This window comes from Podarcis erhardii (assembly GCF_964252035.2).
Source record: "Podarcis erhardii genome assembly, chromosome: 6".
Taxonomy (NCBI): Eukaryota; Metazoa; Chordata; class Lepidosauria; order Squamata; family Lacertidae; genus Podarcis; species Podarcis erhardii.
The window spans coordinates 78,278,043-78,296,070 of NC_138510.1; the positions used below are offsets into that span (position 1 = coordinate 78,278,043).

The window sequence follows — 18,028 nt, forward strand, 5'->3', positions numbered from 1 at the left end:
ACCTAGGAAAAAGTTCACTTTGCACTTTTGATTCTTCCTTTGCAGGCAAAATTCAACACTTTCTCACTTTGATGACTTTTTCTGTTGCCATGCAGAACCCCTCTTTCTGCTGGAAGTTTCCTTACGCAGTCCCACAAATTGAAATCGTGTGACAAGTTTGAATTGCATGACTTCTTGTGTGACATGAATGTTTACAGTTGCATACAATGCAGAAATTCGCCCAGTGTGTACACACACACACACACACACACACACACAATCACAATCCCCATCTCAGGAAAGGCTACACCTGTTGAATGCCTGCCTATTATTCATTTTGATACAGAGCCTGTGCCAGGAGAAAAGTGATGACTCACAAATTCAAAGCTTGTTTCTGCAGCATGTTTTGCTTTGGCGTGCGATGAGGGAGGCAACATCGCCTAAGGAAATTGTTAAGAGCTAGTAAAAGTTCTAAAAAGTGTTTTGATGTCTGAACTTAGTACAGTTAAGGCTTGAAAGCCTTGATAAAAACACCCATGTCAGTGTTCAAGAGAGATAAGGCAAGCTATTGTAATCAAACAAAGCTCGGGTGCTGAGAGCATTTATTTACAAATCTTTGCTGGTAAGAGATCAGCTTGTCCATCTTACTCTGAAGGTCCCCTCCTCCTTTTTCTTTTTAATCTTCACATGGAGTTTGTTTTGAAGCTTTTTCTGGCAAGAAAATGCAGTGTGGCAGCATTCAAAGTGTTCAGCCTCATTTCCTGCTGGGCTGGCCCAAGGAGGTGGTGAGGTCAGGCAATTTGATGGACTCCCAAACTCATCCCAGTGGAGCTGCTTTTCCTACTTGTTGTGGAACACCCTGGAAATTTGGGTGCAGTCTGGGAGAAATTGTGATTTGCATGCTCCCACCTCTTCCAAGAGGCCTGCTGAGCGTGTCATGACTGAGAAACCCCCAAATTAGTTAGGTAACAAATCTGATTTCTTGAAATGGCATGTGGCATGTGGCCAGGGGGAACATCATGGGAGGTCTGTTTCCAGATGTACTGCCCTTTGCGATTGGAAGCCTTGCAAGTTGTTCCAGGAAAGGGACCCTGAGCAACATGGGGAGGGGGGGAGCTCTTGGGACCAAGGTGAAACTGTAAATTATTTTTAGTTTATTGTTGTTTTTGTTATTGGATGCTGGGTGTTGTTTATGTAATCTTGTTATACTTACAGTTCTGAAAATTCTTTTGTATGTTATAATATTTGCTACCATGATTTGCTATGTCATTAGCAAATTCTTTTTGCATTTGATTTTCAAATGTATTGTTGTAAGATGCTTTGAGCACTGGGGGGGAGGGTAGAAAAGCAACATAAAAAAAGAAAGAATGAATGAATGTGCACTAGCTTGGGGTTACCTCCGCCTCCCCTTTGGATTTTTTTGAACATGAGCAAAATACAGTGGACACTCGGGTTGCAAACATGATCCGTGCGGGATGCACGTTCGCAACCCGCAACATCTGCAACCCGCAGCGGCGCATCTATGCACGTGTGGGTTGCAACTTGGCGTGTCTGCGTATGCGCAAAGCGTGATTTAGCGCTTCTGTGCATGTGTGACCACCAAAACCTGGAAGCAACCCGTTCCGGTGCTTCTGGGTTTCGGCGGTCCACAACCCGAAAAAATGCCACCTATAACCTGAGGTATGACTGTATATGCATGATGGATCTAGCTCCACATATATTTTTAAGTTTTTCACCTTTGTATAAATGGGCTACCTTGGAAGGTGGAGGACTCTCCTTCATTGGAGCTTTTTAGGCAGAGCTTGGGTGGCCATCTGTCATGGATGCATTGCAGGGCGTTGGACCAGAAGCCCCTCGGGGTCTTTTCCAACTCTACAATTCTGAGTTCATGAGCCCTAGAACTGTCAGCAAGCTTCATGGCTCAGTGGGGATTTGAAAGATAGTTGATTAATTTTAATATCATTCCCCCATCTCAAGACAATTATGATGTTGGCTGGAGAGCAACTTTAACATGAGTCTGTCAAGTCACTAGAGTTTCCAGATTGCAGCCAGAATACAGTGGTGCCTCGCAAGACGAAATTAATCCGTTCCGTGAGGCTCTTCGTATAGCGGTTTTTTTGTCTTGCGAAGCAAGCCCATTGACAGCTTAGCGGATTAGCGCTATTAGCGGTTTAGTGGCTTTTAGCGGATCAGCTGATAAGCGGCTTAGGGCTTAGGAAAAGGGGGGGGGAGGGAAAAAAACCCGCAGGAACTCGCAAGACATTTTCGTCTTGCGAAGCAAGCCCATAGGGAAATTCGTTTTGCGAAGCGCCTCCAAAATGGAAAACCCTTTCGTTTAGCGGGTTTTCCGTCTTGCGAGGCGTTCGTCTTGCGGGGCACCACTGTACTGCAGCCTGCCTGCAACTGCATACCTGATACAGCCTGTCCTTCTCTCCCTGGTTCCCCCGCCTATCTTCTTTTTCTGGCCTGCTGGAGCAAGCAGGACTCTCATTCTGCCCTGCAGCGGGTCAGAGTGGGTGACGGGATAGGGAAAAGAGCAAGCTGGAAGAATCCATGTCTGTATCTCTTTCACGCCCGTGAGGCAATTTTAACAATCAGAAGAGCAATTGAGAGCATGCCCCAGCAGCCCAATCCGTCACAAGAATTTGCTTGAAACTGTTTTTAATATTGTGCATTTAAATTACTATAACATGACCTGGGACCCTATTGTGATGGGTGGGTATCATTATTAGTATTTAGTAAAGCTAGTCATAAAAGTTGCCAAAGGCTATTCTTTAAAAGGCTGTTTTGAGATGTGAAACACAGCAGCACGTGTACGTTTCAACTTCCTCTTTGGCAGAAAAGGAAGCTGATTTGGTATTTTGAAAAACAGATTGAGTAAACGGCCGTCAAATGATGGAATGACTGCATTTATATACCTCCTTCCTGCCATGGTACCTATGGCCGTTTACAGTTTTTACAACAAATGGTCCAAAATATAGACCAACAGAGTTCTCTGAGCTGATAGTTGTGTCTGGAACTGATGGTATGTGCTCTCTGGCCTAGGCTTCCTCACTTCCGCTTTTCTTTTTTTTTTTTTTATAATAATTTTTATTAAGTTTTCACAACATAAACATAACAACATAAACATAACAAGAAAAAATAACAATACAACATAGAAAAAGAAAAAACACAGATCATACAAACTTGAAGACTTCCCCATACCTCTCCTGTTCTGCACCCTTATTTCACAATTCTCTCTAGCAACCCTTCAGTCAATTTTTACATATCACCTCCTTAAAACTTCTTCCCTATGGTTTATAGTTTACAGCTGTAAATCTTTATTTCTTACCCCTCGACATCTTTTCAGTCCTTAATTTGACAACAATTCTCAAGATACGCTTTAAATTTCTTCCAGTCCTCCTCCACCGCCTCCTTCCTCTGGTCACGGATTCTGCCGGTCATCTCTGCCAGTCCCATATATTCAATCACCTTCGTTTGCCACACTTCCGCTTTTCTTCAGGCCACACAGGTATATTTGAGGCTGCCCCAACAGTTCTCAGGCGCATTTAATGGTATGCGCTCCCTGGCTTGCACTTCCTCACCGGCCCTGTTACTGCTTACGCTGAAACCAAGTCCACCCGAAAGTAAAAAGGTAAAGGGACCCCTGACCATTAGGTCCAGTCGCGGCCGACTCTGGGGTTATGGCGCTCATCTCGCTTTATTGGGCCGAGGGAGCCAGCGTACAGCTTCTGGGTCATGTGGCCAGCATGACTAAGCCACTTCTGGCGAACCAGAGCAGCGCACGGAAACGCCGTTTACCTTCCCGCCGGAGCGGTATCTATTTATCTACTTGCACTTTGACATGCTTTCGAACTGCTAGGTTGGCAGGAGCAGGGACCGAGTAACGGGAGCTCACCCCGTCGAAAGTACCTAAGTTCTAAACCACTGAATGTTACAGAATGCTGGTGTGCTGATAATCCATCAGTGATATTGTTACACACGTGGTGACCATTTTGCACGTTTCCTGGCCCACTCATGTGTTGGCGCAGCACGCAAAAGCCTGGCCCCGTTCTGCCCTGCCCCCATACCGTCCCCCTGTTATGCCCCTGTTCTGCCCTCTTCCAGCTCCAAAAGGACTCGGGTGTTGGGGGTCACACATCAATTGGATGTGCGCAGAATGGTCACTGCCTGCACTCTCCTCGCTTTCTTGGTTAGTTCCAGACGTAGTAGCAATGGAAACGTGCTGTGTCTTCGATATTACTTTAGTTACAAGTATAACATAAATGGACGCAGAGACATAGCTGCAAGTTGCAGAACTGCTAACCCATATCAAATCCACGGCAAGAAATCTTGCAGTCTCTTGCCACCAGCCTGCCCATTGTACTAACAGCAACGCTGCAGTTTCTTGCATGCGATCCTTAAGCGCTCATCTTTTTAAAAAGTTTTTATTTATACTCACCAGGCTTATACCTTTCACTAGTTTTACAATCGTTTTCACATTTCAAAGTTTGACTTCCTCCCACCCCCACGGTTCCTTAAATTAATTTTTTTAAATACCTCCTGCATATGCAAATTCATTTAATCTGCTCATTTAATTATCTACTTTAAATATGTACTCTTATGAAACTGCAGGTTGTTAAGTAATCCTGCCAACATTTTTATCCGTTTGCAATTTGTCTGTAAATATTCAATAAACCATTTTCATTCTTTTATGAAAAGTTTGTTATCTTGATTTCTTAATTCTTCTGGTAAGTTTCGCATATTTCTGCATATAAGTTTTTGTATCCGTTCTTCCTTTGCTGGGTCTTCTGCTTCTTTCCATTTTGGGGCGAGTAACCTTCTTACCGCTGTAGTCGCATAAAAATGAATAAACCAGAAGCTTTTCATTTGGGAATTACCGTAATTTTTCCTCTATAAGACTCACTTTTCCCCTCCTAAAAAGTAAGGGGAAATGTGTGTGTCTCTTATGGAGCGAATGCAGGCTGCGCAGCTATCCCAGAAGCCAGAACAGCAAGAGGGACTGCTGCTTTCACTGTGCAGCGATCCCTCTTGCTGTTCTGGCTTCTGAGATTCAGAATATTTTTTTCTTGTTTTCCTCCTCCAAAAACTAGGTGCGTCTTGTGGTCTGGTGCGTCTTATAGAGCGAAAAATACGGTATAGGGACAGAACTACCTGAACTGTATAGAAATTTAAGCACTCATCTTGTGCCCATCCCTGTCAGTTCAGGGGACCATCCACAGTCATCAGAAGAACATTAACATTATTTTGTCAAATCACCGACTTCAGGCACTTTCAAACAAAACCATTGTGATAAATCCATTAACGGCAACCTCATAACAAAGCACAATCAGTCTCTGTTAATAGAGTGATCCTGCAGGGATATTTTTGAAGTCCCGAATAAATCACTCCAAAGGTGGCCTGAAGTTGTACATTCAATACTTGACTTGCACGTATATTGATGTAACTCCAATTTCATAGTCTCCGCTGTTGGAAAACTCTGCAGGAAGCCAGTCATATTTGGAAAGAGGCTCCTTAATTGCCCCCCTTTCCCCAAGAATAATATCCATTAAATCAAATAAGAAATGAGTAGGTGAACATAAATCGTCATGTAAACCTAATTAATTTGTAAAACCTGCATATTATCCTCCTTTGATATATCAGTATGCAGTGCTTGTACTCTCTTGAACACAGAGCTTCTCAACTTTGATGATAAAGTATTTTGTTTTCCTGATAGAAGATGGATTATGTACTACAAACCTCATAAAAATGAATCTAAATTAAGCTCTTAAAAACAACACCTTAATATTTAGATAGAGGTTCCAAATAGATCCTCAGCTCCAAATGACTGATCTCCCTGATAGTAGACAGCTAGGTACTTGTATTTTTGGAAGCATAGAAATAATCAGTATTCTTGGATACTTGCTGAAAAGAAAATTAGTTGTTTTTATTAGACATTACCCAGTCTTCTCTAACACAAATGAATCAAAATCTCCTTAGTAGGACCGCTGTTATATAGGTGCATATGAAGTATTATCACTTAGTTGTTTCTGAACTTCCTTTGTCATAATTCACAACAGCAGCTTTGTCTAAAAGGTTGATGGGAGTAGTCCTAAGGACTGTGAATAAACTAGAACAGGGTGATATTGACACAATTTATCCAGAAAGAAACAGTTGGCTTTGCAGTAGATCAGGGTTTTCCAGACTTGAGTCACCAGCTGGTTTTGCACTACAATTCCCATAATCCCTGACCATTGGTCCTGCTAGCTAGGGATTATGGGAGTTGTAGTCGTCAAAATCAGATGGGGACCCAAGTTTGGGAAACCCTTCAATGGATTATCTCTGCATGCCTACATACACGAAGATTGCACATGCATGGGCTCTATGCGTAGCAAGGATTTGACACCAGCATTTGAAGCTGTTAATGGAGTCGGTTTGGTGTTAACCATGTTTAAAGTTGTTCCCAACACAATCATTAACTGTGGATAAGGCTGACATTTTTTTACATGCCTGTTGTCTTTGTCCATGGAGTTTTCTTGGCAGGGATCCTGGAGTGGCTTGCTGGTTCCTGCTCCAGGTGGACCACATTTGGTCAAAACTCTCCACTATGACCAGTCCATCTTGGGTGCCCTTCTCGGCATAGTTCATAGCTTCTCTGAGTTATTCAAGCCCCTTTGCCACGGCAAGGCAGTGATCCATGATCATGTTTGACCAAACTGCGGGAGGCAGTGGAAGACAGGGGTGCCTGGCGTGCTCTGGTCCATGGGGTCACGAAGAGTCGGACACGACTAAACAACTAAACAACAACAAGGCTGACATTGGTTGGGGGTGACACAGGCAACTCTAGGACCTACATCAAATGCCTTAAATGTGTGTCTGTACCAATGCACTCTTGCTATTTCCATCTTGATCTTCCTCCTTTCTTCCTGCCCTGATTTTCTTTGTGCAATTGGCTAACTTGGTAACTTGTTCTCATGTCACACTGGGGTTTGGGAAGGCTCAGCCCAAATAAATGTGACCCGGAGGGGAATATGCAGCATCCATCGACCATTTCCCCCATCCAATTCCCATTCAAGTTTTTTCTCATATATATATATTCCAATGTAAAATTATAAAAAGAAAAAACATCCACTTTATCACCAACACAATCTTTTTGGACTTCCATCAGCTCGTCTGATAATTCTCCCATCTTAATCACTTCTTACACATTCCCTATTTAATATTGCAATATAATAATAACTTATCCTATCTTTTTCTTTTTTTACAATATTTCTACTATTAATTCTTCACAGAACTTCTTGTAAACTTACAAACGTTATCTGGTCATTACATATACTTTTCATATAATCTGTAAATTTAGTCCAGTCCTCAGTGAACTTCTGGTTTCGCCGGTTCCGGATCCTTCCTGTTAGTTTATCAAGTTCTGTGTAGTCCATTAGTTTCATCCTCCATTCTTCAATCGTAGGTAGTTCTTCTTGTTTCCATTTTTGGGCCAATAATATTCTTGCTGCTGTTACTGCGTACAAAAACAATTTCCAATCTTTCTTATTAATTTCATTTCCCATTATTCCTAATAGAAATGCTTCTGGTTTCTTTATAAATGTATATTTCAACATTTTTTTCAACTCATTATATATCATTTCCCAGAGGCATTTCACCTTTTTACACTCCCACCACATATGATAAAATGTTCCCTCTTTTTCTTTACATTTCCAACATTTATTGCTTACTTTATACATTTTTGCTAACTTTACTGGTGTAAGATACCATCTATATATCATTTTCATCACATTTTCTTTTATTGCAGTACAGGCAGTAAATTTCATTCCTTCATTCCACAATTTTATCCAGTCTTTTAATTGTATATTATATCCAAAGTCTTTGGCCCAGTGAATCATAACCGACTTAACCTCCTCATCCTTTGTATACCATTCCAGCAGCAATTTATACATTTTAGATAAAATTCTGAAATCATTATTCAATATTTCTTGCTGATACTTTGATTCTTTATCAGAAAAACCTCTTTCTCTAACATCTTTTTAAAACATTTTTTTAACCTGAAAGTAGTGCAGTCAATCATTAACATATTCTTTTACTTCCTCATATGGTTTCAATTTCCATTTACCTCCTTCTTTCATTGTTAAACTCCCGTATGTTATCCACTTCCCCCTCATATTGATCTTCCTTACACTCATCCCCGCCAACGGAGACAACCAATGTGGTATTTTTGGTTCCAATAGGTTTTTATACCTCTCCCAAACTTCTATGAGAGATCTTCAAAAGATGTGGTTTTCAAAACCTTTATGAACTTTTTTCTTATCATACCATAAATATGCGTGCCAACCGAATCTGTTATCAAATCCTTCCAAATCCAACAGTTCCGTGTTTTCTAATTTCATCCACTCTTTCAACCAACAGAGTTTCAAGCATTCAAGTTTTTTCATGTGATACCATAATTGTGAGGGATGGTGTAAGGAAATTAAAATCTTCCCCCAAGCTATGAAACCCATCTGGGTTGGTAGAGCATGAGACTCTCAATCTCACAGTCGTGGGTTCAAGCCTCATGTCAGGCAAAAGATTCCTGCATTTCAGGGGGTTGGACTAGATGACCCACGTGGCCCCTTCCAACTCTCTGCTTCCATGAAACCAGTCCTGTGCCCACACTGAGCACTACAAAGCCCATTTTGCTTGGGTCTGGGGAGGCTTGAACCAGTTGCATTCTTGACATAATGGAAAGCAAACTTGGGAAACCCAGCTTGAAACCAAACAAATGAGAAACTAGCGGCTTAAAAAAGGATAGAGATGTAACTATTATCTTTTACAGTGGTGCCCCGCAAGACGAACGCCTCGCAAGACGGAAAACCCGCTAGACGAAAGGGTTTTCGGTTTTGGAGGCGCTTCGCAAAATGAATTTCCCTATGGGCTTGCTTCGCAAGACGAAAATGTTTTGCGAGTTCCTGCGGGGGTTTTCCCCTCCCCCCCTTTTCCTAAGCCCTAAGCCGCTTATCAGCTGATCCGCTGATAAGCCGCTTATCAGCTGATCCGCTAAAAGCCGCTAAACCGCTAATAGCGCTAATCCGCTAAGCTGTCAATGGGCTTGCTTCGCAAGACGAAAAAACTGCTATGCGAAGAGCCTCACGGAACGGATTAATTTCGTCTTGCGAGGCACCACTGTATTAAGAAACCTGAAACTAAAATGAGCAGACCACTGAAAAATAATCTGCTTTGGGGAATTAAACTCTGATCTTAGAGCAGGACAGTGATCTACCAGCAACCCACACTTTAAAATACATTTGTATCTTCTACGGTTCTCATTGCCAGCTCTTGTAAGTTCTTTCATTCTTCAAATCAACGTCAGTTAAGATTTTCAATACAAAGTGGAACATCTTTGCCCCATTCCCTTTCATATTACAATTGGAAGTAATGTTTTGTTCCAGGCTTCTTTTGAAATATTGATTTATTAGTTGTGTAGACCATGGTGAATCTATTTACTTGTTTTCTCTTCCGCCATAGGCCTAAACTCTGGGAGCTTGACCTGCTCTCGCAGATTAAATTCAAATTATGCAAACTGCTGTGTCGTGGGTTGTAACCCAATTAACAGGACACATATTGAGCACATGATCGTTAGTTTAAATGAAAGTTGTCAAACAGCCCAGTGCTCAAGATTAACGGGTCTACTTTCCAAATGCCTTTTGGAAGCCAAGAATTAGGACATCTCCATCTCCCCCTGGATTTTGCATTGTCTTTCAGCCTGCCCTTCGCTTGGCTCTTTGTGTTGCTGGGACTGTAGCAAAATTAAGTCTCACTTTAGATTATAAGCTCCTTTGGGTAGGAACCTGTAAAGGACAGTGTAGTTAAAAGTGATAATATTAACACAACTGTGTAAAAAGCCACATTGCAAATATTTCCTTTGCTATCTACTAAAATACTGCTTGCTCTTTTTAGAAGCTGGAGTGCCATTGACGGCATGCAGTTGGGTCTGAACTAAGGATCACAAGTGCACATTGGCAGGTGAAGTTTCTGAATTTCTAAGCACTTGAAAAAATACCAGTCACCTGTATGAGGTTTTTTGTTATTTGTCAGCATATGTCTGACAACAGGGGTGTAGTGGATGCTGTGCAATAGGCAGTGAGGGTCCATATATAACATGCAGAACTAGGGCTGGGCGATATCAGCTTTTCTTTTTCTTCAAATTTTTTTTATTAAATTTTCCAAATTTATAACAAACATGTCCACAAACATAAACATAAACAAAAAACATCAAAAAACAAACAAACATATATCTTAACTGTAAAAATTCCACTTTTGTTATCATTGTTGGGTGACTTCCTCAAATCCCCCTGGCTGAGTTTCCATATATATCATTGTTGTAGTTTTCCAAAACTAGTTTCACATAAAATTTACTTGGTCCATTAACCTCTTTCTTTCTTTTCATTTTAACTTTTATCCATAGTATTCTACAACATCACATATTTAAATCCTAGGCCAATCTGATTCTCGCAAGTAATTCTATTTAATTTATCTTAACATATTTAACTAAATAATCTTTGAATTTCTTCTATTCCTCTTGATACTCCTCCTCCTTCTGGTCGCGGACTCTTCGGTCAGGTCAGCTAGCTCCAAAAAATCCATCATCTTCATCTGCCATTCCTCCACTGTTGGTACCTCTTGTGATTTCCAATTTTTGACCAACAAAATTCTAGCTGCAGCTGTGGCATACAAAAACAATCTGACATCTTCTTTGGGCAAATCCAAGTAATCCATTATTCCAAGTAAAAAGGCTTCTGGTTTCTTAATAAATGTATATCTCAACATTTTTTTCAATTCATTATAAATCTTTTCCCAGAAGTCTTTCACCTTCTTTCAACGTTGTGATGTATCACCATTGTATAGCGATACACTGCAGTGTTGGAAAGGAAGGAGACCAACCGTGTAAGGTGCCGGGGCGAAACCGCCGCAGCTCCCTCCGGCGTGTGGTGCATGGAGGGAGGAGCAAGGAGCATCAGCCCCGGCTCTGCGAGGTGCTGGGGTGACACTGCTGCCACTCCCACTGCCGCCAGCGCCCGTCGCAGGGAGGAAGGAGGCAGCTGGAGAAGGAAGGTTAGGCGCTGGGCAGCAGGCAAGCACCACCCATGATATACCGCAGGGTGAAGGCACCATTGTGCTCTGGCCCTCAAACTGGTCCTGGATAATCATCATCATCATCATCATCATCATCTGGGCGGCTTCTAATCAAGTGTTAAAAACAATACAGCATTAAATATTAAAAACTTCCCTAAACAGGGCTGCCTTCAGATGTCTATTAAAAAGAAGATAGCTTCTTATTTCCTTCACATCTGAAGGGAGGGTGTTCCACAGGGCGGGCGCCACCACCGAGAAGGCCTTCTGTTTGGTTCCCTGCAACCTCACTTCTCGCAATGAGGGAACCGCCAGAAGGCCCTTGGTGCTGGATCTCAGTGAACAATGGGGGTGGAGACGCTCCTACAGGTATACAGGACAGAGGCCGTTCAGGGCTTTAAAGGTCAGCACCAACACTTTGAATTGTGCTCGGAAATGTACTGGGAGCCAATGCAGATCTCTCAGGACCGGTGTTATGTGGTCCCGGCGGCCACTCCCAGTCACCAGTCTAGCTGCCGCATTCTGGATTAATTGCAGTTTCTAGGTCACCTTCAAAGGTAGCCCCACGTAGAGCGCATTGCAGTAGTCCAAGCAGGAGATAACTAGAGCATGCACAATTCTGGCAAGACAGTCTGCAGGATGATGTATCAATACATTGGCCAGGCCTATGCACAATCAATGATTAGACCACGCCCCCCAATGGACGGGTATACTTGTAATATATGTCCATGAAGAATGCTTTTATGGGTTCTCTTTTTTATAGCATTCTGTTGTATCAGAAACCCCCTCATGACCGCTTTACTTGCATCCCAGATTACTCTTTTTTCCACTGTAGTTTTCAAATTTACTTCAAAATAATCTCTCAAGGTCTTTTGGGCCTTCTTAGCAATCTCTTGATTACTAGGGTGGCATTCATCTTCCATCTAAAGGAACCAGTTAATGTTAACTTCATTTCCATCTTCACAGCGTTATGGTCGGAGCAGGTTTTGGGGCAGATTTCCACCTTTCTAGTCTTTGGTGCTAGTCCTCTAGTTATCCATATTTGGTCAATTCTAGTCCAGGTCATTTTGGCTTCAGAGAAGAAAGTCCCTTCTCTCCCTAAGGGATTTTTTGTTCTCCAAATGTCAATCAAGTCCATATTGTCAGTTAGGTCAAAAAAGGTTTTAGGTAGTCTGCCGTCTTTTCTCATGTTTTGTCTTTGTGCCTTGTCCATATTTGTGGATACCACCCCATTCATATCGCCCATCATGATAATATTGTTGTAATTGTCAGCATCGCCCTTGAGCCAGTGCGCCAACTGGACTCATGCACTACAGCCCCGACTGGGCTAGGCGAGCTGGGTAGCACTGCCAGAGACCACCTTTCTCACAGGAACAGGTCATAGTGCTGTGGACTCACAGCTTGGAGCTGAGAGCACCGGATTCACTGTCTCAATAATACAGTCGTTGCGCAGCAGCGTTTTGCAGAGTCTTGCAGAGTATAAACCACTCGGAGAGCAGCTCTGTAAAATATCCTCCTTTTATTCTATAACTACAGCTATAATACAAAACTATATAGAGAGCTAAATATTCTGAGCATACATCAATGCTATACTCTGAGTGCCTGCAGCTGCTCCTAGCAGCAATCTTATCTATAAACACGATCTCTTGCACTCTCTCCCCGACACACTGACTGACTCTCTCTCTCACACAGAGACTCACTCACTTGACTAATTAAGTAGAGAGCAGTACATTGCTCCTCCTCTCTGCAGAGTCAGCAGAGACCTCAGGAGATTCTCAGGAGATTCTTGGGTATGGGAGGGGTGAAATCTCCTCAGTAATCCATATGATCCAACATTGTCTCATGCAACTTCTTGTAAAATTCCGACTTCCCCTCATTTGGGGCATAGATTAATTGCAGTTTCCAGGTCACCTTCAAAGGTAGCCCCACATAGAGCGCATTGCAGTAGTCCAAACGGGAGATAACTAGAGCATGCACCATTCTGGCAAGACAGTCTGCAGGATGATGTATCAATACATTGGCCAGGCCTATGCACGATCAATGATTAGACCACGCCCCCCAATGGATGGATATACTTGTAATATATGTCCATGAAGAATGCTTTTATGTGTTTCTTCATTGAAGTATGTTGCAGGTACATTCATACTTTTGTTGGCTGTGCATGGTGAACGCTGACATTTCGGGAAAATGGCCTCATATTGTGAACATCTTCCTCGTTCCAGGACCTTCAGGGCAAGGTATCTACCGATTTAAAGGCCATGTATTGCCGCTTGCGCGTATGAATGCGTGCAGCTCACATATATATAACAAGTAAAATTGATGCATTGCCATATTTTGCTGCTCCTCTCTAGCATGCAAATGGTATGGTGAGCGCTGCATCTGAATTGCAAATGTTCCTTTTATGTTAATATAAATTTATATTTAAATCCCGGATCAAGGTAGGTGTCCACCCCATTATACATCCCCGAATCCTATTAGCATTAATGGGAATTATGCAAGCATGCTGAGCTCGACAACACAGCTGTTTGAGACGGACAAGGAGTTCCTTCCCTCTAGCTGTTCCATTTATGTATGATTCCCCTGACAAGACAAATCAGTGGTGATTCCACACATAGGGTGGCTGTGTGCCAATTCATTAGCATGTTAATAATCCTTTCGAAATTGTCTCATGCTGTATTTTTCAGATTAACTTGTGTCTGTTCCGTTTTCACCTTTTCACGAGTGAGAGGTTGCTGGATTTATGCTACCTCCGTGTTCTGGGAGCTGTCGGCTCCCTCAAGCTTCGGTGCAGCAACACATTAAAGTCCTGGCCTTCCCTGATAAAGCGCTGCTAGTCTTGAGCCTCATCACGCGTTAAGGTTGACTCCTTTTCTGTGTCATATCGCAGTCCCTAAGAGCAATCAAAAGATCCAGCCTATCATGTCCATAAACACAGTGCATGTAGCAGTTAAGAGGCTGTTGTTGTGGTCCAAGACGTTTGCTATTCAAATGTTGCCATTGGAAAAAGCCCCTTTTCTCTCAGCCTCAATATGGATTTAGGGCTTTTTCATGCAATGACATTGTTGAAGGTATCTTTTGGAATTTGCGTACACTCTGGTTTCCAAAGTTGGGAATGTTCAGCTTCGATCTTCTGCTGTTTGCTTTGGCTCCTAAAGGTTTGTTGGTATTAATATTTTATTGAAAAGTATTCAATTTTAAATAAATGAAGGGATACAAAGAAAAATGAACGAAAAGAAAAATGAAAAGGCACAAAAACGTGTCGAGAAAGAAATAATATATGGATATGTGCGAAAAAATACCCTAACCCATACATTCTTTTCTAAAGTTGCAATTTTTATCTGAATACATATGTAACTATTAATAGCCTATTATACATTTTGTATAAACACATTCCAAATATTGTCATATTTATCCAAGCAAAGTCTAATTTGGTAAGCAGTCTGTTCATAAGTTCTGAGTGATCATATTGTCAATTCATTTATTAAACAGGATCGTATCTTAGGAGGTCCTAATGGCATTTTTTTTGGTGGGTGGGTGCACACACACACAGAGAGACTTTTACTTCATGTTTTAAAAGCTTTATAATATTTGTTATAATAGAGCGGTCACTGAAGTAAAACGCTGTTGTCTACCCTGTGCTCTCGGGGAAGTGAGCTATGTGAACTTTGGAACCAATGGTCTGTCTCTGGCTATTCATAAAAAATATAATACTTTGTGTACTGCCTCAAATGAAAGGTCCATCCAGTCCTTTTACCCAATAAAGAGGTACTGCAAGTAAGCTCATAACTAGGGTGTGATGGAACTAGCCACCTCCTGTTTTTCATCTGAAGCGTCTGGTTAAGAGAGAGAGGTTTTCTCTGAACAAACCTTTTCTGGAGAACTTTCTTCTCCCAGGAATTCTACAGTGGCAGAAGCGTGAACACCATTCAGATTTATTCGAGGGTGAACTTAACTGAAGGTTGTTAGGTAGGTTCCATACAGCGTTAGAAATTGTTTTTAAAACATCTTTTGTTGGGCTGGTAGGGTTAAGGGACCAGAACTTGCTCACTTTACCATAATGTGCACTCTAAAACAGAAATAAAAATTAGTGCATGGCTGCTTCTTAGCCAAGAACAATGCCCCATCATTTTGATGGCTGCTCAGAGTTATTCCTTTCTCCCATTGTTCCCTGTCCAACTGTTGTCTTCACAAGCCCCTTGTGCTGTGTTTGGGCTGTCTAAGTAGCTTCCATGTTTTGTTACCCATGTCTTAAATTTTCCTCCATCAATGAGCTTGACCCTTGTTCGTCAGGACTCTGGGGAAGGGAGGAAACTACCCTTGTCTCCACTGTTCAAGGAAGCAGGATGACCTCGTACTTTTCCATTGCAGTATTCTGTAGAATACACAGGATAATTAATCTAGCACTGCTGTGAAGCACAAAAAAATCAGTATGGCTGATAATTGCCCCATATAATACTTTCATTCTGAAACAAGAGTTCTGTGCAGCTTGAAAGCTTGCAACCCTTGCCAATAAAGACATGAGATGGATTCAGAGAAAACAGATTGCCTTAAACTTTCTGGATGTTATCAGTTTGCCTATGGCAGATGAAACCACTTATGCAACAATCGCTTTAGTTTAGCAAATTAGGGCAAATTTCCCCCTTCTTTTTAGCTGTTTCTGGAACTATTGGCACAGTTCTATATACACACATAATTTTGTGGAAGCATGCTGAGCTGCATGCATGTAATTATGGCCCTTTGATGGCAGGCAGCGTTAGAAAATGCAAAACCCAGCTATAGATTTGTGCTCTTAATTCCTGACTTCATAAGTATAGTTTCTGTGGGTTTTCTTTTACTGAATGTCTTCCTTGCAGTAATAACCTGAAAGTAGTCAGAAGTCTGTTTGGATTGTTTGTCCTTGTGTTTTCTTACACCCTATTAGTCTTCTACGCATGTTCCACTTCTTTTGAGCTTTTGGCAGGCTGTTCAGAACACCATTTCCTCCTTTTCAACCTGGCAAAGTCCAATTGTTCTTTGCTTACACTACACCAGCTTTTCCCAGAATTTAGCCTGGAGCTTGAATCCACCAGGGAGCCCCCTGTGTGTTTAGATTATAAAACTGCTTCCTAAAGGGATCTTGATTGAATTGTGTCCTCAGATAATGCTGTCAAACTGCAAGTTCAGTGTTGTTCTTTTTAAAAAATTACCCTATGATATTACTCAGAACTCTCATTATGCATAAATTGGGGTGTGTGTAATCTTTCCCTCACTTGATGACCGTTTCATCATTCCTAAAATGTATTTATTTTTATAGCCCACCCTCTTCTGAGAGCTTGTATGTAGGTAACAACCTTTTCTTATCTCATATCTCTCAGCATGACTGATGCTGAGAGGTAGTTATTTGCACAGGGCCATTCGGACACAGCCAAGGCATGCTCTACTACTTAAATTTGGGTATCAAAAGTATTCAGATTTTAAATGGTAAAGTACACACACGGTGTCAGCAATTGTCTGCCGGCTCTACGTGTTCAGTAGGGACGCGGGTGGCACTGTGGGTAAAACCTCAGCGCCTAGGACTTGCCGATCGCATGGTCGGCGGTTCGAATCCCCGCGGCAGGGTGACCTCCCGTCGTTCGGTCCCAGCTCCTGCCCACCTAGCAGTTCGAAAGCACCCTTAAGTGCAAGTAGATAAATAGGTACCGCTTTATAGCGGGAAGGTAAACGGCGTTCTGTGTGCTGCTCTGGTGCTGGTTCGTCAGAGTAGCTTCGTCACGCTGGCCACGTGACCCGGAAGTGTCTGCTGACAGCGCTGGCTCCCGGCCTCTAGAGTGAGATGAACGCACAACCCTAGAGTCTGTCAAGACTGGCCCGTATGGGCAGGGGTACCTTTACCTTTACCTTTACCTTTACCTTTACCTTTACCTTTACCTTTACCTTTACCTTTACCTTTACCTTTACCTTTACCTCTACGTGTTCACTGATGGCAGGGGTTCCCTGAGTGACTACAGAAATTGTATGTGGGAGTGGACCCCATTTCCATGTTTAACAGGCCGAAGTACTGTTAAACCCAACCCTCTTTGGGCCACCTGGTTATAATGTGTGCACTAGGCCCCTCTCCTATCTCCCACCATGGCAGAATGTTATAAACACGTCACACCTTTTTGCTTTTGTTCAGGTTTATGCCGGTCTATTGGAGTAAGCAACTTTCTTATTTCTCATTTGGAACAACTGAAGGAAGACTGCCAGGTAACCCCACACGTTAACCAGGTGAGTATACTATGCGTAGTGGTTAGAAGGCTTTGACTAGCAAACTGGTGTTTTGGGGAGATGATGGAGAGCATGAGAGGGCTTGAATCCAGCACCACACACCCAACAAAGTGAGGGCAAATCCCAAGGCAACAGCCGCTACTCAGTCCCACATTGAAGCTGTGCATGCCCCATTCCTATATAATGGAACCCAAGGGTTGGATCAATAGCCACGTATAGCACCTATTTTGCCTATGTACTGTACTGATTTGAGCATTAAAGGTTTGGGCAGAAACTGTACACAAAGTTCAAGTCCTTCATCCAGTGAGAGCCAGGAGACCTGAACCTCCTGACAATCCATTTCATTGAATAATTCCAAACTAGGGGTTCTACTAGGGACGCGGGTGGCGCTGTGGGTAAAACCTCAGCGCCTAGGACTTGCCAATCGCATGGTCGGCGGTTCGAATCCCCGCAGCGGGGTGCGCTCCCGTCGTTCGGTCCCAGTGCCTGCCAACCTAGCAGTTCGAAAGCACCCCCGGGTGCAAGTAGATAAATAGGGACCGCTTACCAGCGGGAAGGTAAACAGCGTTCCGTGTGTTGCGCTGGCTCGCCAGATGCAGCTTGTCACGCTGGCCACGTGACCCGGAAGTGTCTGCGGACAGCGCTGGCTCCCGGCCTCTAGAGTGAGATGAGCGCACAACCCTAGAGTCTGGCAAGACTGGCCCGT

At 42.7% G+C, this 18,028-nt stretch overlaps 1 protein-coding gene across 1 annotated transcript in view; it reads left to right on the plus strand.

Annotated features, from left to right (window-relative positions):
• LOC309343926 (putative oxidoreductase ZK1290.5) overlaps positions 1–18,028 on the plus strand; it is a 60,072-nt gene that overhangs the window by 12,920 nt on the left and 29,124 nt on the right. The window contains exon 4 of the mRNA XM_081866165.1: positions 17,231–17,322. Within this exon, the coding sequence (XP_081722291.1) occupies positions 17,231–17,322 (92 nt within the window). The remainder of the gene's footprint in view (positions 1–17,230; positions 17,323–18,028) is intronic.